The sequence below is a fragment of the Aythya ferina genome, assembly GCF_964211825.1.
Source record: "Aythya ferina genome assembly, chromosome: 5".
Taxonomy (NCBI): Eukaryota; Metazoa; Chordata; class Aves; order Anseriformes; family Anatidae; genus Aythya; species Aythya ferina.
Genome location: NC_140301.1, coordinates 27,308,786 through 27,332,258, shown reverse-complemented (window position 1 = coordinate 27,332,258; position 23,473 = coordinate 27,308,786). Strand labels below are relative to the sequence as shown.

Genomic DNA, 23,473 nt, shown 5'->3' with positions numbered 1-23,473 from the left:
AAAAGGGTAAGCTGCTGCTTGGAGCGCAAGGGTTGGTTTTTGTCTGTCTTAACCTTCTCAGTGAGGGGGTTTCACAGTGACACGGCTGGGAATTTATCCTTGCTAGCCCGGGTGCTGGCTCTGCGTAGTGCCCGCACGCCGGGCGGTCCCTCAGGGTACCCAGCGTTCGGCTGGGCGCTAACGGCTGCGGGCAGCGCGCCGGGCACGGGGCGGGCTGTGTTACCTGCGAGGCCCGGGCACGGAGGGGCAGCGCTGTGCGGAGCGCCCCGCTTTTAGCCACTTTTGTCTCCGCTCTCCCTGAAGAGCGCGGCCGCTCGGGCTGAGCCCTCCGCTCCGCTCCGCCCCGGGGGACCGGGGCCCGCCGCGAGGGGCGGCTGAGAAGGGAGGGAGGGAGGGGCCGGGCCGCCCCCCCCTCCCCTCACGCGCTGCGGCCGTTGCCCCTCGCGCCGCGCCCCGCCCCCGCTGCCCCGCGCAGCGCCATTGGGCGGCGGGCGGGGCCGGGCCGCGGGCGGGGGGGCGGCGCCGCCGTCAGCTGTTCGCGGCCCGCTCGGCGGCCGCACTCCGGGGCGGGCAGGCGGCGGCGCCGGCGGCGGCTCCCGCTCCCGGGGCGGCCCCGGGGGACGCTCAGCCCGGTTCGGCTCCAGCCTGTCGGTTGCGGCTCGGCTCGGCTCGGCTCGGCCGGTCCCGCTCCGCGGTGAGTGCCGGGCTGCGGCCCCGCTACCGGCGGTCAGGGAGCGTGCCCCGGGGCGGCGGCTGGGGCTCGGGCTGGGGCTCGGGCTCGGGCTCGGGCTCGGGCTCGGTCTCTCCGCGGCTGCCGGTGCCGGTGCCGGGGGGCAGCGGCTCGGCGGGGAGCGCGGCGCAGCTGGCGGCCGGCTTCAGCTTCAGCTTTGTTTGGGTGCTGGCACGCACGTGTGCGCCGAGCCCGCCCCGCTGCACGCCCGCCGCCGCCTGTCAGCGCTGCGGGGCTGCAGGGGGAGCCCGGGGGGGCCGCGCCGGGCCGGGCCGAGCCTCTGCCGGGCAGGAGGAAGCAAAAGGCCGGGGGCAGAGCCGGGCTGCGGGTGACAGGCGGCCGGGCCCCCCTCTCTCCCCTCCCGCAGGTACCGGTGTGGGCTCCCGGGGGAGGTGGGGGCGCCGAGCACGTCCTCACGAAGCTGTTGTTGCTGTCTCCTTCAGGCCTGAAATTCCTCTCGCTAGTCTTCCGTTCTGTTAAGTGCTTCCTCGCAAGCCAGAGCAAAGGAAGAGATGGGAAGAGGTGAATTTCACGGCCTGGTTTGGAACGGGGTGGAAATCCTGGAGATGGATCTCTTAGGAGACTGTCTTCCAATGGGGTTAGATGCACAGGTAACAGTCAAGGGACTCGTGGCTTTTTTGGTAAACCTGCTTCTAATGACTGTGTGTTGGCAAGGAGCTCTGAAGGAGTGCTGTAGGGTTTGTTTCTGTGGTGGTTTTTCTTCTCCTGTCTTTGTCCAGTTTTGTGCTGCAGCAGGGCTCAGGAGCTGCTGCTGTGGCAATTACAGAAATCTGCCTTAAACCCTGATGCTGGCAAGTGTCTGTTCCTTTAGCAGTAGGATGAGCCCATGCACTGACTGTGTGTATAGACCTCAGGGTGACAGGTAACGGAGCAGCTGCGTTGCCAAGTTTGGGAGGTGTCTTGCGTTGAGCTGAGGGAAGAGATGGGAAGTCAAAGGGAAAGTTGGCCCGTTCAGGGAGAAGTTAGAGAGAGAGAGCTTCACAGACACAGCTTTGCCAGCTCTTGTGAGTTTTGCAACCACTGGGATTTCTTAAAAGCCTGGCCTTGCAGCCTTGTGATTATGAGCTTTACTTCATCAACAGTCGGGGAAAAAGTGAATGGGGCATACCATAAAGTTCAAATGCAGCAGGCCAAAGCAGAGCAAACCCCAGAGAAGTTGACTGGCACAGGATAATTTGAGGGATTGGGGTTGCTTTTTACAACTGTGTCTCTTGATGTGCTGAGGCTAGGGGTTGGCTCCCTCCTTGTGACCAGTTGTGGGATTGGAGTCGTGGGTGGAGTCTTGGACGTGTGAAGTTTGGCTCTCTCTGGCCAGGCACTCGAGGACTTTCCACAAAGCCCTGATCTTTGCCACTGAGTCACTCGCCTCTCGTGCCCATGCAGATGGGCTGCACTGGGAGGGAGGGGGGCAGACAGGCACAAAAGAAGGACCTGTGCCTTACTGTTGGAGCAGAAGGCATTGTCTCCTGGATGTGATTCTTGTCTTAGCTGTTTCCTCAAATGTCCCTTTATTGCAGGAGCAATGGATCGCCCCAGCTACCTGGAAGAGGACTATTCTAGCCTGGATGGGCTGGACGATGACGTGTTTCACTCTGATGACTTTGGACTTGCAGGTCAGCCTGGTGAGATGACTGCAACAGGCATTTTCACACAGAACCAGTCCTACAGCTGCCTTCTGGGGAGGTTTCAACTATTTCCCCTCACACACTGCTGTGGTCCCGGTGTCAGGCATCCTGAGCAGCAGGACAAGGCAACTCAAACACTCAGCCCGTCCTCTTCCAGTCAGGATGTTATGTTGCCTTGTGGAGTCACTGAAGAGCCCCGGAGACTCTTCTATGGTAAGAGCACTCCAATGTCACCAGCTTTTCAGCAAGGAAACTGTCCCTTCAGCACTTCCCCAATCAGGCAAAGTTTCTTTCATTAGGGCATTTAATTGAAGGACTTAAATTATTTTGCTTCTCTCATACTCCCTGAGGAGAGATGACTTGTATTTTCTTACCCTTGCTTGTCACTGCAGGATCTAGGCGCTTGCTCAGTGCTTCTGCTGTACTTGATACTCCCTTTTTTTTTTTCTTTTTCACTTCTGTCACATTTTGTTGTACTGCTAGACATAAAAGTGTTCACCATCCTTCATATCCTACCGTTTGCCTACTTTTTTTTAACCTTTTGTGCTGTCTCATCCACATGGGAAGACTCCTTGAAGTTTTCAGTGGAGAGATGGAAATGCAAAAATCCCCACTTAGTGGGACAGCTTTTAGGTTCTTTCATGGAGTTCAAGTTGCTAAATATGTAGCATGTCCATGCAGTATTTTATAAGTAACTGATAGGACACTACTCAGCTTTGCATATCTGATCCAACCTTATTTCATATCGGTCCAACTAAATTCCTGAGAAGTCTGACAGAAAAGATGCAGCAATCTTTAATGGGTGACAACTTGAGGCAGAAATGTTGGAAAAAGTGTAGAAAACAAAACCAGCACCTCAGCACTTCGTTGAACTGTTAACAAGCAAAAAAAAAAAAAAACAAGTGCAAAAGATCCTATCAGTCATTTGATTAGGGGAAGCAACACAATGTTCTGCTTAATGGATATGTCTACTTAAAAGCTGAGCAAATGTTTTACTGCGTGCTTACAGTACGTGGTCATTGTTTGGGCTTCAGAAACTGGACTTTAAAAAGAGTCAGAAACTCAGGATTATGTGCAGTTCTTTCAGTGTGCATGAAGCGTACTGAATAGAAGAGCTATTCTTTGTGCTGGGAGAGCAACTCTTCTGATCTCTGTCTTGTAGGGAATGCTGGTTACCGTTTACACGTCCCTCCAGTTGGCTTTGCATTGGATCCACACCTCCAAGAGGAGCCTCAGGAAGGTCAGCAGGAGGCGCGTGCTGAGGTGCAGATTGCACGGAAGTTGCAGTGCATTGCAGACCAGTTCCACCGGCTCCACATACAGAGGGTAGGGTGTTTCCAAAGGGGAAGGTGGGGGCTTACTTATCCAGGAGTGGTGCTCCTGAAGCCTGGCTCCAGGCATCAGCCAAGCAGGCTGCTGCCTGAGGCAGCAGACTGCCAGCAGTGATGAAAGCTGTGGTATCCCTGTGTGTTTTGCTTATGCTGGTTTGGTGGCTCTTTGTAAAGATTGGCAAGTGGAGAGAAGAGCGTGTGTGGGATTGGATTTGCTGCTTGGGAAGGTTGCTGTTGCTATTCCAGCTCTTCTGGTTCAGCAGCAGCAGGGTCACTGGTACTTTCTCCAGCTGTCTCCCCCTTGCTTTTTATTACAGCTTTTACTGTTTTCCTCTACCCTCCTCACCACCAGCATTGTCTCTTCTGTGGCACAGCTGGCTGGCTGTGGCTTATATCAGTTCCTCATCTTGGAGATGACAACAAGCCCAGAGTCTGTTTTGACACTCCTTGTTGTTTAGGGATAGTTGTCTCACGTGTTGCAGTGTATTTCGATTGTGCTAGACTTGCTAGCAGCTCCTCTGTGAGACAGTCCTAGCTAGTGTCTCAGACTTGTGACTAACTTCCTCACAACAAAAGACAGCTGTAAGATGCCATCGAGTCTGAAAACCACACTCCAGAATCTTGTTTTTGTTTTCTATAAAAACAAAACAAACAAAAAGAAGAAACACTGCTTTTCAAAGAAACAAAATAACACCAGCATCCTTAAAAAAACAGATTCTTCCTTGCCCTCCTTCCTCTGTTGAATAGTGAAGAAATGAAAATCCCAGCCATAGAGTTTGGCACAGGTGACCAAACTTTAGCAGTAGGCAGCACTTTTCTACTTGTGTGCAAGTCCAACAAGGTGTTGTGGAGTGTGTACCCACTTGCATATGAAGAAGCTAACGTTCTTGCTGACTTCAGAGTGTGACTCCAAGTGAGTCAGTGCCCTGTAACTGTGGGGATCTGTTGCAATTCTTCTCAAAGGTAAGTGAGGATCTTTGTTTTGGTCAGAGAATGTGGCCTGTGGCTGGGCAAAGTTTTGGTTCTCTTTGTGACATGAAAGACATGAGGGAAACGGGGTTCTTCATATTCAAACAGCATGACTATTAAAGAAGCTGTAAGAGGAAGATTAACCTGTTGAAATGTAGATAGGGCTATGAATGTCATTTTGCAAACTACAGAAAATGAACCACCACAAGCTTTTCACTGTATGTTACTAGATTGAATGGGGTTTTCCCCAGTGCCACCTTTTCACTAACAGTAGCTGAAGGGCCTGCTGTCTACAGCCAGGGTCTCTCAGCTAAGGGAAGGTTTAGCCATCTCTGGCGTGGAGGAGCCCTGGAGCGAAGTGGTGAAACTGGTTGTAACCTGACCCTGTTCATCTCGGGGAGTGTACCTATCTGATGGCTGTGCCTTGGGAAGGCATCCGAGAATACCCACCCAAAACCCTCTGAAACTGCCCTTGGTCTGGCTTTTGCAGCCGCGGGTGAGCTGCCGGCTGCGTGTGCAGCAGGGGCTCCCAGTACCACGCTCAGGACTGCAGCCAGGACTGCCCGGCCAGCCGAATTGCCGTCAGCCAAGCATGTGGGAGAGTTAGTAAACAAAAGCATCCGCCTGCACTACCCAATCGTGCAGCCAGCAGAGGAGGAGCTCTGCTGTCTTTGTTTGGACTGGAAGAGCAACAAGTAGTAAAGGAGGGGGAGCTGTTCAGCCATTTAAATTTGAAAACAAAACAAAAATACAGAACCTTAACCAAGGATGGAGTAGTTCAGCCAGTGGTTCTCCACAGCCTGACCCTGGGATAGGCCTTGGCATTTGGAGCTGTTAAGGGATTCTTTCTTGTCTGCCAGGAAAACTAAGTACCGAGGCACAAATTAGAGTCCAAGGCACTTTTCCCCACGGAGTGTTTTGTTGTTATGCCCAGTCCCTTCCCTCCCTACCCTGTGTGGAGGTTTTCCTTTGGCTTTTGGCATGTATCTCTCGTGCAGAAGCCCCCCTGTCCTGTGTGCAGTGACTCTTCCCAGCCGATTGCTGAAGAAGAAAGCAAGTCTCTCTGGAGACACATGAACTGGTTTACAATGTGTTGTGGTTTGGAAGTGGCAATCTGAGACGTGGAAAACTGGGCTGTCATTTAGCTTGCTGTGAAACTAATCCCAGATTTGGATGCCCCATTCCAGCCCATCTCAACCATTTGGTCAAAACCAACTTTCCAGAGTGGTGTCTTGAATCAGATTTAGAAAACCACAAAGTTAGTCACACCAGTGTGGTCTTGTGAAGTCCTGAGAGAGAGCGAGTCTGTTTTTCAACAAGCTGTGCCCCTTCTTGGAGACTACAAAACATCTTATCTGAGAACCTGTGAAAAGAAGGAGTACATGCTCCTTCAGCAGGAGTTAGGAGAGACTTCTGGTGTTGGAGTAAATCATCTGGCCAGCTGAAGAGTTGTCCTCACGTGGTTCTTGAGTTTTGTGAAACATTCCAGCAGTTCAGGTATGGCTCTCATTTTGCTACTGCAGCAGAAAGGCTGTGTTGACACAAAGGCTGCTGGTTATTGTACATCCCTGGCTGCGAGAGGGAACTGAATGGGCAATAGCTGCTGAGGTTGACGTCATTGAATTGTCATTGGACTCGGCAACACACACTGCCTAACCCCATCCCACACTGGGAACCCTGGGGAGTCACTGTTATCTCTTCCCTGGGCTCCCTGAGCTATGTGGTATTCGTTTTGTGGTTCTTGGCTATACAAAAGATTTTTGGGTATGCATCTTGTAAGAATAAGAAAATTGGCTGCACCTATGCTTGCTTTTGGCATGTGCACCATTTTCAGGGTTTTATTTCCTATTAATATATTCAACAGAATATGGTAGTTTAAAACCTGGCTTTTCATCCTTAGAACAGTGCTAGAGCAATAACACAATGTTCCTAGCACTCTGTGACTTTAATCTTTTTAAGATCCTAATTTATTAGGAAAGGATTGAGCAAAGCTCAGTGTTCCTAAAGTAGCAGCAGTTGATTCAGTTTCCACAGAGCTCTTTGGATGATGCGTGAGACCACCTATGTATTCTGAAGTTCTTCAGTACCTTTTACCTGTCTGAGGCTGTGTAGCCCCTGGCAATGCTTCCTCCATTATGCGTTTCTCACTCTGCCCTTGGAAAACAAACACAGAGCCAAATCATGCTTTCTGAGGGAGACCTCAGTACCTGTCCCATCTTTCTTGCTTTGGAGCAAGCGTGCCTCTGCCATGGGATCTGTGTGCCTTCTGTCTGAATTGCTCACTCTAACCCAGCCTGTGACTGAGCTCGAAGGGTACACTCAGCGCTGTGGAGAGCAGAGCTGGGCTCTGTGTGCCTGCTGCTCAGTCAGCAGAGATGTGCTGCCTGGGCTGCCTTGTCCAGGCCATGGCAGCAAGTGCTTGGGCTCTTCCTCAGGTCCTCACTGCACTTGACCTCTCGTGCCTTGAGGAGAGGTTTCAGCTTCAATTGACAGTGAATTTTGTGATCTGATGCACTGCTGGAAGGAATGCGAGTAGAAAGCTAGAGGCAGCAGCAGCGGTGCAGAGCCACCCTACAGGAGCATGTGGGTTACATAAGCGTGAGATGGGTGACACCGTACATCAGTATCACACCCCTCTGGTTTGACCTGGTCCATCAAGGCATTGGAACGCTACAGCTTCTTCCAAATAGAATAACTCTTTTGAAGCAGGCTGCAGCTTTGAGGGGACTGTTTTTTCACGTTTCTTCTTCATGGTGATAAGATCACTTCACAGGGGATAAAATTGTCTCTTTAAGAGCCAAGGAGTGGTAGCCTTGAACAGTTCTGGGCTCCAGTCCAAGCAGAGCCACTGACTTGCTGTATGACCTCAGACAAGTCTCTTGACCTCCTTGTGCTTCAGTCAACCCATCTGGAAAGCTTGGTTTAAAAAAAGCTGAGCCTCAATGAGAACCAGATGCTGAATCAGAGCTGAGCTTTCTTGAGTAAATAAGTGCATTACAAACAACAACAAAGCCCCTTTCCAACACATCAGGAATCCTGCAGTTGATTTAGATATGCTGACCATGCTCAAATAGCCTCCATGAATCTCGCTATAGAAAACTTTGTTTTTGAATGTTCCCCACTTGGTTCAGCAAATAACTCGGGCTGTCACTGTGCCGTGGGCCCGAGCAGCCTGTGGAGTCTGGATGCCTATAACCACCAGTTATGGACAAGCTACCAGACATATACCCAATTGCCTCAAGTTAATGACACTGAAAATGTCCGGGAGGAAATGTTATTTTCCTTTGAAAGTGAAACTTGTTATGTTTTGCATATTTTTCCCCCTCTGTGTCTCATGAGAATTATTGAGGCATCCTCTGAGACACTTCTGCTTATGCAACAGGGAGTCTGAGTGTCCTGTCAGAAACTCGTCACTGCAGGATGATGGGCGCATGGCATTACATGTGCAATGCTCATCCCAAACTCCACCAGGCTTTCTCCATTGTCTACTGAGGACATTCAGGGAATTTTTAATGGTTACTTTTTAATTTTTTTAACTGAAATTATTTACAAGAAACTGTCTGTTATGACGACTATACACTAAAAGAAAAAAAAAAACTTATAATAATGTAATGCAGAGATTCCCAAGCTGTCCTGCAGCTCAGCCTGTAGCACCAGCAACTCCTTACTTGTACCTGCAGTCTCTTTGAGGCTTGGGGTAAGTGCTTTCTTTCATTTGTTTCCAGAGTAGGTTAGTGCATCTCAAGATCTCTGCTTCTGGCTGGTCCGTGTTGCTGTGCAAAGCAGGGGATCTTCTGTTCAGCTCTGCTGGCTGTGGGATGCCAGTTGGTGCAGAACTTGAGCTTCTGGCTCAGGATGCAGGAGTGTGGCATGGGAAAGAACCAGGCTGAGAACTCCCTATGTGGGTGAGCCCAGTTTAGAGGGCAGGGGAGAGGCTGGGTATGAGGCTGGGAAGACTGAGAGGCAAAGCTGTAGAACTGGGATACTAGGCTTGAGGAATTGAGTATGCTGTAGTGGGGAAGAGGCGTTCATGCAGTTAGTGGAATCAGAATCTAGATAAGGGAAAGTGGGGACAGATATTTTCTTAATTTTGTTAAATTTTTTTTCCATTTCGACAAATGACAGTGAAGGAAGTGGTGGGCTCAGAAGTGCACCTTCCCTCATGTCTGTAAGTGACACTGCAACCTGTTGGCCCTTGCCTTGCACCTGTTCTGATGTTTCCCAAATCCTGCTGCCAGTGGAGCTGATTACTTGACATTAGGTTAAAAGAAACTTGCTTGACCTTTTCAGTTCTGACATGAAATAAAATTCTTTGGCGTGTTAAGAAAGGAAATGAAGAGCAAGAACATAAATCCATGTTTCTCCTACATTTTGAATGTTGCATGCACTTTTGGTTTCCTTTCTGTCTCTAAAAATGATACAGCAGAACTGTAGAAGGTTCAGAGAAAGGCAAGATGAAATTTCCAGATGTGTAAAGAAAAAATGGCCTAGGACTGATAAGGCTAAGAGAGACAGAAAGCAAGGGGGATATGGCAGCAATATTAAACAGAAATCAAAACTGATGTGAAGGAATGGATAAACCTGCTTATCCCAGTACAAAGGCAAAATCAAATCAACCTAGTAGGAGCCAGCACAAAGTAAATAAGATGTTTTGTTTTCCATGCAATAAATAGCTCTGGAGCTCTTTTTCAAGAGACATTGTGCATCACAGTTCTTTACCTGGGTTCAGGGGGAACTAGCACAAGTTTATGGCCATAGAAAGGGTCACTAGGTAAACAGAAACCAGATCTGACTCAGGAAGTCGTAAGCTCAAAATAGTTAGATGCTGACAGAGTATTAGGGGGAGCTATTGCGTATAGTTGCCCTCCGCTTTTCCTCAGGCAGCCACAAAAGGCTGCTGTTGGAGGCTGGGCTGTATGAACTCCTGATGTGGTAGTTGCATACAACCATTATGCATTAGTTTAATAAAAAACAGAACTTTTGCATCAGCATAATCTATTCTTTTTCTCTGTGCTTTCATCTGACAAAAGATTTAAATATATTATGGTTTTTGTTCCTGCTTGAAAAAGTGGATAATGTTAAAAAGCAAAACTTCCTGCCTAACTCTGGTAGAGGAAGTGGGCAGAGGATAAGGGAGCCTGGTGACAGGAGAGAAATGAGGACTCTGTAACAGACTGCTGTGAATCCTTCACATGGTGTGTTTTCAGGCAGTGGGGCTACAATCTTAAAACATCACAACTGCTGCTACTAAAGGATATGGAATAATCCTTTGGGGCAGTACGAGTGATATATAGTGAACTATTTTACAGTATTTCTGACATCACCTGCAGTCTCATGGTGTGCTTTAAATAACATACAGTACTTCTTGTTCTCCTGTAAAATCCCAGTGTTCTTTGCAGGCTGTGCTACATTTCTTCAGTTCTCACAGTACCACGTGAACCACAGCAGCGGTGATGTGCTCTCTACTCAGAGCAGTCAGACAGTTGAGAAATTATTTTTCAATTAAGAAATAATTGTGGTAATATCCCACTTATTTTTTAGTGTGGGAGAGTAGGAAACGCAGGTTATAACTTGTCTGAGATCATGCAGTGATCACTGACTGGAACCCAGTAGTTCTGCCTCCAGTCCACGCTCAGATTGGTTGATCTTATTAAGATACTGCCATCTCTTAGGGGGATGATGAGATGCTGGGACTGATTATTTATGGTAGGAGTGTGTATGTTTGTATTTTACTCAATTAAGTTTTATGGTGGAAAGGCAGGGAAGCAAGGGCCCAACTGCAGAGTCCTCCTTTGTTTCAAGCCATTGAAGAGGAATGTCCTGCTAGCCTTTTATAGTCTCTGTTTTGTTGTTTTGTGTTTTTTTTTTTTTTTCCCCTTGGTAGCTACCCTCGCCAATGGCAAAGTAATCTTTCTGAGGACCGCACCGCAGCCGAAAGAATAGCAATCTAAAAATAAAGTGGTGAGGCAACTCCTTTAACCCTAATGAGGCCTTCTGATGTAACCCCTTACCCCTGGCTGGTGCTGGGGAGCTGCAGCCGCCCTCGGCGGGGCCCTCCGAGCAGCCCCAAGCCCCCGGAGGCCGCGCTGACCTCGGCAAGCGAGGAGACGTGGGCTGAGGGCGCCGTGCGTGAGAAGGGATCTGCCGGGCAGTGTTTGCGCTGTGGCTGCCGTGTTTATATCGCTTGCTAAATTTAGCCTGTGAGTCATCCGAGCTGCTGACGAGAGGCGGCTGTGCCCGCAGGCTCTGGTGCTGCACCTGCCTGCCCGCGGCTCCCCCGGCGCGCTCGCCCCGCCGGGGTGTTGTCCTGCAAAACTTCCCAAGTTTTACTTTGACCGAAACCCTGAGGTATGCTGTAGTCACTAGGGGGATCACCCCCATGCAGGATGGTGCCTTGGAGTTGGGGTAAACGCTGAGTAAATAAATGTGCCTCTGCTGCCCGGCTGGGTGCTGCGCTGCTCTCTGCAGCCCTTGCGGAAGTGGAGGGATGGCCTGGGCGTCTCTGCTGTGCCCTCGCCTCTGCAATGATGAGGATCAAACCCTCCTCAGGCACTGTCCTGCGGTGAGGCAGTCCCAGGTGTGGCCTGTGGAAGTGCAGGACCCTTATTTGCCTCCCCCTTCCCATCCCTGCGGTGGAAAATAACTCGCTGTGCCCCCGGCCGGTGCAGCGGGCCTGGGAAAGCGCTGGCCGGTGGCTGCCCTTCCCAGCTCGCAGTCAGCTGCCTGTTGCCATGGCGCCTGTCTGCTTCCACTTCCTGCAGCCTCGGCACAAGAGGAAGGCGCGAGCGAGTGGCTGCCTGCTTGTTTTTGAGCTGCGAGACGGCCCGGGAAGGGCTCACCTGCCCCACTGTGCCCAGGGCCCATCTGAGGTCTGCTGTGCCCCACCTGGGTGGGTCTCTGCCCTGCACTGGGTCCCTCCCCTCCAGGTTTCCCTGCACACACTCCTGCGCATCCTTCTCCTCACAGGCACGTGTTGCTTACCTCGCCTCACAAAGCCCAGCTGGGGCTGTGGCCAAGGGAGCTGTTCCTGGGAGAAGTCTCCCTCCACCACAAATGTTGCCCATCGCAGCCAAGCCAGGGGCTCTGCGAGGCGGGAAGGGCCTTGTGCTGCCAAGCTCCTCTTTCATGTGTTCTCTGTTGCTGTCTCCTTTTCCTTTTTTTCACTTTTTAAGCATGCATTATTCTTCAGTCATTCGGAATCACAGCTGGAAAGATCTGGATTTGACTTCTACGGGCCTGCGTTTCTCTCTCCAACTGGGGACACCTCCTGTAACCTCTGTTGCCTTGGGGACTGTGACTTTCTAGTCTTTCTGAGCTGCAGCATATTTTGTGGTAGCACAATGCGCCTCCAGCCACCTGGCAGCCAAAACAGCCTTCAGCGATGAGTCAGCAACTGCTCCCGGTGTGCGAGTATTTTTGTTTTCAGTGAATAAATAAAACCCCAACAACTTACTGCTAATGCTTGTATTAGTCATTAAAGGAAGAATGATGTTTTTATGTGCACATATGCCAGTATTCTTCTTTTGCTATAATATTGCCATTTACGTCCATATTTTAAACTTTCCAGTTAGGACAGGATCGGACTTTGACCCTTAATGATCTGTAAATCATGAAGCGAAGTCAAAAACCGCCCATATGCTGAAGAGGGAAGACAGGTGCATGCTTCAGTATGTGTGATAGAAATGTGCCATACCCACATACAATAGGTGTATATGATGAACGTATTCTTTATTTTTCAAAGATATAATGGCACGTCCGTCAGAGGGAAATGTGAATCCTATTCATTTATTAAATCTTTATGCCTAAGGACTCAAGGAGCTGGCAGAGGGACAGAACTTTCTTTTAGGTGTATTAGCCATGCTATTCTTCCCTTAAGCACCATGTTCAAGGGCTTGAAAGGAGCAAAAAGCTTTTGATATCTGGGGTGGTTTTTGACAGATGTATATTTGTATACTGACAGTGTTAAACATGTATTAGGAGTAATAATTATGGGGAAGGAACAAATGTCAGGTCAGTTCTGTCTCTTTTTTTGTTTGTTTGTTTCCAGGAAGGTTCTTGCAATTTTTATGTGTTTGTTTACCAGTTTTCTGGCTTTTACCAGCACAGTTCATGGAGTAGGCTTTGCTAATGTACTGTTACTTCTCTGCATAGTACACTTTTCCTGTAAAATGCCCTTTCCTTTCCTTGTGACTCACTGAAGCATTCATGTTAACATCTCAGACAGACAGTCTCTTAAGGATATCCCCTTTAAAAAGCCGCAGCTGTGATAGGAAATGTTTTTATGTGTTTCCAGCTTTGTGTTGACTTACTGTATTCACAACTCTAGTCTTCTTCAGTCTCAAGTAGTATAGAGGGCAAAAGGGGTTTCTTTCCATCTTGGAAAAGGAGGTTTGAAATGTTCCTTGTGTTACTACTACAAAGAGTTCATCCTTGATACCTTACTGCAGTAGTGAGTCTGAGGATTGAAATGCTTTGGTGAGGGTGCAGTCAGCATAGCAAAGCTTAGGAAAAACATAAACCTGTGCCACAATAGCCTTGAGTCTGTAAGAGTTGACTTGAAACATACCACTGAAAAAAATCAGATGTTGAATTCATGGAGTCATTCTCCTGGGCTTTCTGTCCTTCCTGGCAGCTGAACTATACCACAAACACCAAAAACAAAAATAAAAAATAATAAAAAAAATCCAAACACCCCCCCTCAAAAAAAAGAAAACAGTCCTGAGATATTTGAGTATTTTGGTCTTGGCAGAGGCATATCTAGGGAAAAGCTACTGAAACTTGCAAAAAGTACTTTTTTTAGGCTCAGACAGATCTTTCTATAAATTGGTTTCTCTATCTCTATTGCAAAGAATATCTGCGGCTCCTGTCCCACACTGAACTGGTGCCGCAGAAAGCAGCTCAGCCCAGCAGTGAAGCCGTAGTTTTGTAAGCCGTGGTAGCTAGGCTTGCCACTGATGGAAGCAGTCCAGCTTGCTCCTCTTTTCTCAGGCTGCCTTTCTGTTGTGCTGGCACAAGCATCAGTTTGACTACATGGTGATGTGGATCAGATGGATTGGGGATGAGCTGATCAATAGTAGAGGTAGCTTTTTTGCCAGGTTAGTGCTGGTCTTAATCACCTTCCTGCTCTGGTTCACTTCCCAGCACCAGTGCAAGGAGAGGACAGTGCAAGCAGGCTACTGCAGTCTGCAAGCCAGTGAAAGTGTGTGTGAACTGCAACCCCATGGAAGGAAATGCCGGCTAAATATGGACCCAGGAAAATAGAAGCCCTGCAGTCTAAGAATAAAACCTAGAAAGCTGCCCTTGGCCTGCTTAGAGTCTGTAGGCAATAGGTTGCCTAGTGCTCCATTTTTTAACTTCAAAACAGAATTAATGGTATGAATGTCCTTCACAAAGTGATTTGAGATCTTAAGCTTTTATAAGGAAGGGAAAACAAGGCTGAAGTAATTCGTACTCAGCTCTTCCTTGCATGGAAATCTCATTGACTGTCTCAGGTAAATAGTAGGAAGCATTTTTAACTGGAGAAAGAAGAAAATGCTGTACCCAAAAAGTAGCTTAAATAGGCAGTGAAATTAACATGGTAGAGTATGAATATTTAAAAAAAAAAAAAAAAAGAATTTCAGAATTACTGCTTGTGATACCACATCCCACTGGTTCTCTTGCAAGTCTGTAGCCCTTCTGAAAGTAAATATCTAAGTCATATTTACCAAACAAAACCAAAATCCAATGCTCTTTCAAAGTCCTTTTCCTCTTACATAAATAAATAAATAATAAAAAGGAGGATGAGCTCTCTCCTTCCACTGTTTTTCCCTGAACACGACCTTTTTCTTCTTTTTTTTTTTTTTTTTTTTTTTTTTTTTTTTTTTTTTTTTAAGCTATCACAGCGAAGAACAAAGAATCATTGCTTCTAAGGTGACATTGTGACACTTAGAACTTAAGGAGTAGAGAGGGTATTAAGGTGTGTGAGAAGCCCAAAGCAGCCTCCTGCGTGAAGTGGGACATTAAATACAGGGATTCCTGCACATAGTTGTCCTTCTGACAGGGTAGTTGAAATTGTGCATGCCAGATCAGCTGAGATGTATTTCAAGTTCAGGGATTTAGATACCAATTTTTAAACTTCCTTTTACGTTTCCTATATTAGCTCCCTATAAGACCCTTCTTTACCCTTTTGGCTGCCAATGGAATGAAATTATCTGCCACAGTGACGGTATTGCCTTCAGAGCACCTATAGTATGTTTGTCCATCCTGTTCTCCTAGCATAGTTCGCTGTTTGTGGAAACTGCAGCAGAAGTTACTGTGCTTGCGGGCTGCTTCATTGACATGCTACACCAAAGATCTCCCTTTAAGGATTATTCAGCTTAAGCCACAATAGCTTGGTAAAAACATGGTATCTAGATGTCATCAGAACATTGTGGTTCCACATGCGTGTTTGAGCAGGCTTGGAAGTGTGGAAGAGGGTGAGAAAAATCTCTGAGTTTGACAAGGGAGGACAAGCCTGGTCAAACTGAGAGGTGAGCGGCAAAACAACAAGCATCTTGCTTTTTGAGAACAACTCGGGCGTTGGTAACCCAGCCCCAGAGGACAGTTTATGAAAGACTTGTTTTCATCTAAACCTAGCCATGTCTGGACAATCGGGGCCGGTTACTTTGAAATAAGTGATACCAGGCTCTAGAGTTCCCATCTGTGGGCTATGCTCCAAACAGGCGGGTGTCGAAATGTGTGATTAGAGCTGTGTGAGCTCTTCTAAATCCAGGAGACAACCATTCGGTCTTGAGGGTAAGCAGAACGAACCACTGCTAAGATGCAAGGTGAGCACAGGTTTTCTGAAGCCTGTCTGGTGTGTGCTTGTGATGTGTGGGCACGGATCTGCCCATGCTGAGATATGAACATGACCAATACTGGGGAGGGCTTTGAAGAACTGCCTATTGACACGTCTCCAGTATGCTAACTCCAGTTGCAACTCTCTCTTATTTGTGATTACATAAAGAAAGCCTTGCAACCGTGTTGTTCTGCCCTATTGGGCTACTCTAAGTTGAAACATCTTGTTCATATAATGTGCTTCAGTGCTCTCGTGAACTCCTGTGTACTGAGGCAGAGTTGTTGGAAGCCAGTCTTCTGTTTCCTTGTCTGCTGGGGATGGGGGTGGGGGGACTGGGGCTGGGGCTGGTTTGTTTTGTTTTCCAGAAATGATCGGTCCTGCTTAGCAAATATGGAATTCTGGAGGAGAAAACAAAGCCCGACTTCTAATAGAGGGGTGGTTATTGAGGTGAAATAGTATCCCAGGCTGGGCAATGTAAAGAGAAACCCACCTGTTTGTGTGAGATGCCATTAAAGTGCGGGAAGGTGGGGGGATAATAGGAGCCACTTTTGCAGGGCGATTACACACAACAAAAGAAGGAACAGTGTCCCTGCCCCAAAGCTGCATTATGGAGCCTGGTGTCCCCCTGAAACTCAACTCCCATGTTTCTTCCCTGACAATGGGACCTGAAATAACCTCTTGGTTTGGGTTTTTTGTGTGTTTTCAAGTATGTTCTTGCTTAAGGTTTAATTGGCTCCAGTCAGTAGGAAAGGGCTCCAAGGCTGATTATTTATGGCTTACTGTCAAAAGTGGCTATAAAAAGGGCAGTATTATCTTGGAGATGCTGGGAAGGAAAATGTGGTGGGGGGAGGGCGGGGGAGTGTGTGTGTGCACGAATGTGTTTTCTTGTACTAGATGAAATCAGAGTTTTGCTGTCTCAGCAGTGTGGTTTAAATTGAAGATTAACCCTTTGACCTTCACGGTGTCAAATCACTTACAGATGGATCACCAGTTATATTTTTTTCTTTTTTTTTACTTTTGGGGTGAAGGGGGGCTTTTTTTTTTTTTTTAAAAAAAAAAAAAAAAAGGTTGTTTGTTCATGCAGCTGGGGCTTTTGAAAGGCTCAGAAGCCAATCTGATTAAAAACAGCACTTGGCTAAACTCTGCAAAATCCTACAAGCAAAAAAAAAAGTTTAATCCTCTTGTGCACAATGCATAAAGGGTCTGCTCTTTTCTTTTTGTAATGTTAGAGCTACAATTATTTCTGGAGAACTTATCATTTCCCTCTCTCCCCTCATCCCTTGCTGCACCCCCTTGTTATGCTGATGGGATTAAAGTGTCTGCTCTTGAAAAGTGTAACTGAGTTGTTATTGGAAAAGAGAAGTGGTATGTTGCAATTTTAGAAATATAAATAACTTCGTTTCAACTGTTCTTCTCTACAGCATCAGCAGAACAGAAATCAAGTGTGGTGGCAGCTTTTTCTCTTTCTACACAACTTGGCCTTAAACGTGGAGGCGAACAGGAACCACACTGGGCAGAGGTGAGCTTCACCCACCTGTTTCAGGCCACATCCAGTCTGCAGGGAGCACTGAACAAACACTGGTTCGGGGGAGAGACATGCACACCGCCGGCCGGATGTGAGGACTCTGAAATTCTTCTACTCGTCTTCAAGTTTGGGGTTTTATGGACTCCTCTTTGCTGCTCCCTGCCCTGCGAGGCAGGGAGCTCTTGTCCAACACTGTCGAAGGAAAGCCAGAATGTGGGTGTGTTTGGTAAAGCTTGCTGCTGGGTCCCCGCACCGGTAACCTCTGTGCAGGAGAGGCAGGTATTAGGCTAACAGCTTCCTCTGCCCTGTTCGTTAGTCAGTGATAGAGTGCAGGAGTGTCATTTTGGCTGCTAGTTAAAGGTGATGTCGGAATTGATGACTCTAAACACACTGTGGGTGTTTTCACGAGCAGAGGTGCTTGATTCCTCCACGAAGAAAGTTCTTTTTAGCAATGAAGCATTCAAGTAGCTTATATCCAGCAGCTTACTTGTTTTCTGAGTGGGTTTATTTCTTTGTATCTTATGTGAGAGAAAATCACAATGAAATCTAATCTCTTAAATCTTTCCATTGGGCAGCAGTTCCAGCTCTCTCACATGAAGTCGTTCTTTGTCGTGGCCACTGATAGACCAAACTGTTTCAGTACAACATTCTTAAAAGCCTTTCTGAACTTAGTGCTGGCTATTAATTTCCACCACTGTGTACTTCCAGTTGAGTTTTCACAATGCCCATAAGCCAGCAAGAAACTGAAAACCGTGGAATATGACACAAGCATCATTCTTCTACAGTGCTAATGTATATGCTTTTATTAGTGTTATGATGGGTGTTTGTTTTGTTCTTTTCTTTCCTCTTACCATAATGTGGTTGGTCAGGAAGGCTTAGGTCCCAGGCATCTGGTAAAATTGCTTCAGGATTTGGCAGGGAAATGAATTAGCAGCTAGTTTGACACATACACTGTACAGTCTATCCATTACTCCACTAAGTAATGTTTGAAGGCTGCTGTAAGCATATACTGACTAGCAGCAATAATATTACTTCAAGGGAGATCTCCTTGCAGTTCCTGGTTTGTATGCACTCAGAAGTTTGTCCGTATGACTGACATTGTTGGACCAGTGCAGGGAAATTTCCCTACCAAAAGGAAGTAACCGTAAAGATCTAAGGCTACTTCTGTGTAGCCTTAAGTATCATTAATTCACAAGCCCACTGGTAACTACGGTAAAATATTAACAGAAAACCAATACAGACTTTATTTTTTTCAGACCATTTCCATATTTCCACTGCAACTTGTTGTAGATCTGAAATTATAAAACTAGCTTGAGGAAGATCTGTCCAGAGAATTGTTCTTCAGCCCTGTTACAACTGTTAATTTCAGATACTGAGAAATTCCTCTGCTCTTGGTCCACTCTGAAAAATAAGCATTACTGTACGGGAAGAGTAGTTTACTTGCACATACACTTTCTTCTCCACCCCTCTCCGCATATCCTTCTCTAATTCATGCTTTCTCTGGTATTTTGTATAATCTCATCATTGCACTGTCGTGTCTGGTAACAATTTGCTGAACACAGTTAAATTTGGACTTTCTCCCTCTTTCCCAGCCCCATTTTCTTGATTTGCATCCTGCTTTGCTGTGGCAAAATGTGCTTTAGCTCCATGAGAGAGGTCCCAAAGCCTTTTTCACTTTTATATATTCCCAATCACTCTCTTTTAACATAATGAGAGTTTGTGTGAGAAAAGCTTTTCTCTCCTCTTATGTTATTTTTCTAGCTAGTGCTAGAGTAATATGTTTGTCCAGGATGATTAATAATTCATACAAATGAATCTCAAGTAATATTTTAGGGGGTGGGTTTTAGGAGGGTGGGAGGTTCTTGGGGGGAGAGGGGTTGTTTTTGTTTTTGTATTGTTTCTTTAAGCATGTGCACTACAGAGTTACCCAGAGGGATACAAGTGATACCTTTTGCCGACTATGCTGCGGCAGCATGGAAGCCGCTCTCGACCCACGTTTTGCAGAGATGAGGCTTTCCATGCCTTGCCTTGCACAGTCTGCTTGGAGTAAACGCTGGTCACTGGAGAACGAGGACTTTGATGGGGGAAAGCCTGAGGAGTAGTGCAAGCACAGACTGAATTGGGGCCCCCTGGGAAGCTGGATGCTAAGGAGAGGACTCTGAAAATGGAAGGTCTTAAGGAGGCTGGAGTGGAAGCGCTGAGGCTCAGGTAGCAACACGGCAGTGCTGCCTGCCAGCATGCTCTAGGACATGATGCTTGCATTTTCTCACTGGATGCCAGGGCCTCTTTATCAGGCACAGTCACAGACCAGTAGATCAAAGCTTCATCCTAAAAGCCCTGCAAACTAGGAAAGACTCAGCAAGTGCATCTTGACAGATAAAAACCATCATGAGCTTTCTCCTTCCCTTCTGCCTTGACTTGATTACCAAACAGGCCAATAATGCCAGTGTCTGCTCTGGATACATAAGCTGGAAAGATAGATCTGGTGTTGGCACTTTCTGGTGGTGCAACCCTACCAGCTTATCTAGGATAAGACCGTTCTCAAGGTGGAGAAACAAATACCTGGAACTGTTCCGCAGCCAGGCCAACTGCCTGAATAGAATCATTTGGCTCAGGGAAAGACACATCTTTGCCAGTCCATATTTCCCAGTGTAACAACAAACTTATCAAAACTGGTCATGCCAGGGTTTTAAGTTAAACCCTCCTTGAACAACAATACTTCATTGGAGACATAGGGCTAATCCTAGACAAAGGCCGACTTCCTGCAATATGCATGGTGGTTACTGTTGCCAGAGATTTGCAACCACTGATAATATATTTTAATTATATTCCATATCTGCATATCTTGGAGAAAGGAAATATGCTCTGTCAACCCAAAAGTCTTATTTTGCTTTATGTAGATTTTGAGGGGCAGGCTGGCTATTTACTTGAGGAAAAGGAGCTGCTTCATGCTTATAGTCTCACCTACTTGAGGAAATAGTGGGTATTTGTTATTTCGTTTTTCCTTCTGGCCTGGTCAGATGATTCTGTCTTCTCTGGAGGGTGAGGAGATTTCACATGTTTATCAACAAATACACAGATGCACATCCCTCATGTGATCACCCTTTTGTTTGTCACCCATTCCATGTTAGTGAGCACCATTCAGCGTGCACTGAGATCTTCCCCTCAGAGAGCCTCTTATAGTGTGAGCGCAGACATAGGCCGATTGTTTGGGGAGCCACTTCCAAGGAATGTGGACTAAGTCCTGTTGGAGAAGGAGTACGCTAGAATTTTCTGATAGTAGGTTGTCTTGGCAAAAGGACTGGGATACTGTTTCTCTCTGTTGTAAAACCGCAGTCTAACAATTCAGAGAGAACAGTCGGATCTTCCTTCTAAAACAGATTCCTAATTTTAACAAGCAGTTCTTAAGAAAAAGCTTGAGCTGCTGCTGACGATACCAGCAGTGTTGAAGTGTCTTGCTTGCCTTTCACACATCTCCAGAACAGCTTCAGACCTCAGCTCTTTCTCCTTGAGAGATGGATGGAAGGTCTTAGCATCCCTTCCCAGCTTCCTACCCTTTTGAGTATCTTGTAACCCTGGCCATCCTGGGATCCAGTAGGTCTGGTGCTAGTAGGGAATAGTTAGTTTAACTTTTGTTTCCTGCAATTCTTGAAAGCTGAGCCACTAATCACAAAGTGATTGCCCAGGGATAGCTGCAAACTGCCATAAGTAGGATACAATAGAGGCAGAAGAGGCAATGAATTTGCATAGAAGGGGTTGCCATTAGATTTGTATGTGGGGCTGCAGACTTCTCCCAACGTGCTGATAATCTCTGGTAGTGCTGAACTCCTGCATAACATATCTCAGTATAAATAGCTGGTTGGTATTAGATGGTTGTTGGCTAAACTTTCCGTAGAAGAGTCCTGAAAGAAACATCCCTATCAGCCTTTGCTTGGGAGACAGGTATCAACAAGAGACTAGAGGAGAGGAACCCAGTCCTTCTTGATAAAGAAAGGGTGATTGCAGAAACTTCTTTCTACTGGCTGTTTGCTTTGTCCCCCCAAATGTGGATTAAAGTTATATGAGATGTGTGCACGTGAGGTTACTACAGTCCTCCATAGCAGTTGCTCCATAGCAGTCACTGGAGCTGTACCCAAGACTGAACTTCATTCAGCTTGGGGCTTGGCACTCTTCCGGGAAACTGCAGATTCTGCCCATTAGTAGGCCTGGGAGTTTCTTTGTTAAGGAAAAGGAAAATGACTTGAGGCAGTTGTTGCATTGTGACCCCCTCAACTCTCTAAAATTAATTCCATCCTTCTGCTACTGGTCCTGACCAATATCTCTGCTGAAGCTGTGGGAATGGTGAGACTGTGACAGGCTGGATGGTGTGCTATTGAGGGTATTTTTAAAGGGAAAAATACAGACAGCACATAACATATGTGCTAGAAGCCAAACAAGAATGCAGAAATGTGGAGGTCTTGCCTTATTTTACCAGCTATATTTACTTCAGGATTATAAGTAAAAGGACCATGGATTGCTCATCCATATTCATGGGAGCTCTGCACATGGACCAAGCACTATAGAGTATTAGCATAATTTGACAACAAAGGTTTTAATTATGTCATTGAAAAGAGTCTGTCTTTCAAACTGGCATTTATGATCATTTACAAAAATGCCTACCTGTTGCCTTTGATTGTTTTAGCAAGAAGAAATACCTCAAGGAATTGATAAAAGATCACAGAACAATCTTTTACAGTTCCTATAGACTTCAGTGGTCTCTGTTTCTTTGGTTTGCATGTGTTCACGCAGGTGTTACACAGCTCGGTTCTTCTCCACCAGGAAAAGCAGAAAAGACCAAACACATCAAATGCACTGGAATGTAATTGTGTGTGTGTGCCTGTGTGTGTGCGCGTGCGTGTGCATGTGTGTGTTCTTAAATTGAATGCAGTCTGACATCCCCTACCCCTTCTTTCTTCCATGTGCCTCACCTTCCCCCTAGCCACAGAAAGGAGGGTCTCTTCCTGTGAATCCCATGCTGGAAGTTGGTTTCTGGGAAGCGAAACCTAATGTCTGTGGGCTGTTTTTTAAAGCCATGATTCAGTTCTGTCTTCAGACTCTTAGCTGCCTTTGGGGAATGGAGGGGTGGGAAGGGTAGATTCTTAAACTGTTTTTAAAATCTATTATGAAAATTTTGCATGTATAAAGTTATTCTTAAATCTAAAGGAGTCTCCCTAATTTGTAGACACAGCTCCAGGAGAGCATCGTCACAGATTCCTCAGCTCCATTTTTTATCAGACTATTATAAAAGGCAATTTTAATGGCAAAGGGGGGAGAGACTGGTGTGACGTGAAGACAACACTGTCAGTATCTTCTTCAATAAAAGTCAGAAGCTAGGCTTCTAATCAGGAAATTTCAAAACAGCCCAGGGGATTTGAATGTCTGTTTCCACTGGGTATATTTAAAAACCTGCCACTAAATTTGAGTTTGGGTGTCTAGAATGTTGTTTTGTATTGTTTTTGGTAAAACTAATCATGTATCTCTTCTTCCATTCTCTTCAATGGTATGAAGTACAGTCTCCCGTGTTTCTAGGTAAAATTCACTGATGAGAATACTGTGAAATGTGGATTCGCATTTTCTCCCTTCTCCTCCTGCATGACTTTTGTACTTTTATGGGATACATTTTGTTTTTCTTTTTTAAAACTTCAGAGTCCTTCATCTGGAAAACCAAAAGGGTAAAACGAGCTAGAATTTGCAGTGTATTTAATACTTTCCATTACCCTCAGTGGAGGGTTTCCCCATGGTTTCTAATGTTCACCAGAATATTATACTGTCCTGCTGCAGAAGTAAATCTGATGCTCTCCTGTGAGATTTCTGTCTGGATTAGTCCTGAAGTGCACACACCTTCTTTGCCATGGACTGAGACCCAGTGAGAATGTAGCATTTTGTTTATCCTGGTTGTGTGCCTCCAGGACTCCTGCCTGTACCAATGGTGACTGGGCAGTGCTCCTTTTTTTTTTTTTTTTTTTGTATCTGTGCAGTATATTTGCTTTGTGCTTTCTTTCTTTGGTGCTTTTTAATACTTTAATACTTGGATTTTTTTTTCTAATAACTGGTACAGTTTTTAATAAAATTGTTAAATTCTTTCTCTGTGTTCTTTGTTTTATTTTTAAGGGATGGGAGGGCATTCCCACAGCTGGCCAGTTCTTGGGTTACCCAAATTGGTGATACAGTTTTGTTTGTTCAACTTTGAAAATATCTGGTTGATCCTTTCATGTGTGTCCTAAAACCACGGCCTGCAGCAAAGACACGTTTTTGTTTCCAAACTGGACAGTTGTCCTTGGGCACAATTCAAGTCATTAAATACTTTTCAAGGAGGGATATTCCCGTGCTTAGATAGAGAACTGCTGCTAGTTGAAGCTGTGCAGTCAACTTGGAGCTGCACTGCCACTTCAAATCAGGAGCCTGAGAATTTCTTTC

At 46.4% G+C, this 23,473-nt stretch overlaps 1 protein-coding gene across 9 annotated transcripts; it reads left to right on the top strand.

The window, feature by feature from the left end:
- The first annotated feature begins 589 nt into the window (after positions 1–589).
- Positions 590–23,139, top strand: BMF (Bcl2 modifying factor). Of its 9 annotated transcripts, none has more exons than XM_084521361.1 (5): positions 590–694; positions 1,174–1,252; positions 2,269–2,364; positions 3,539–3,702; positions 16,914–23,139. In XM_084521361.1, the coding sequence occupies exons 2-5, from the start codon at positions 1,243–1,245 to the stop codon at positions 17,013–17,015; spliced, it is 372 nt and encodes a 123-aa protein (XP_084377487.1). In that variant the 5' UTR covers positions 590–694; positions 1,174–1,242; the 3' UTR covers positions 17,016–23,139. The 9 variants fall into 9 exon arrangements, with proteins under 9 accessions (XP_084377487.1, XP_084377484.1, XP_084377482.1 ...); XM_084521358.1 differs by having other exon boundaries at positions 2,269–2,589; XM_084521356.1 differs by lacking the exon at positions 16,914–23,139 and adding an exon at positions 13,818–14,309 and having other exon boundaries at positions 2,269–2,589.
- Positions 23,140–23,473: the final 334 nt, after the last annotated feature.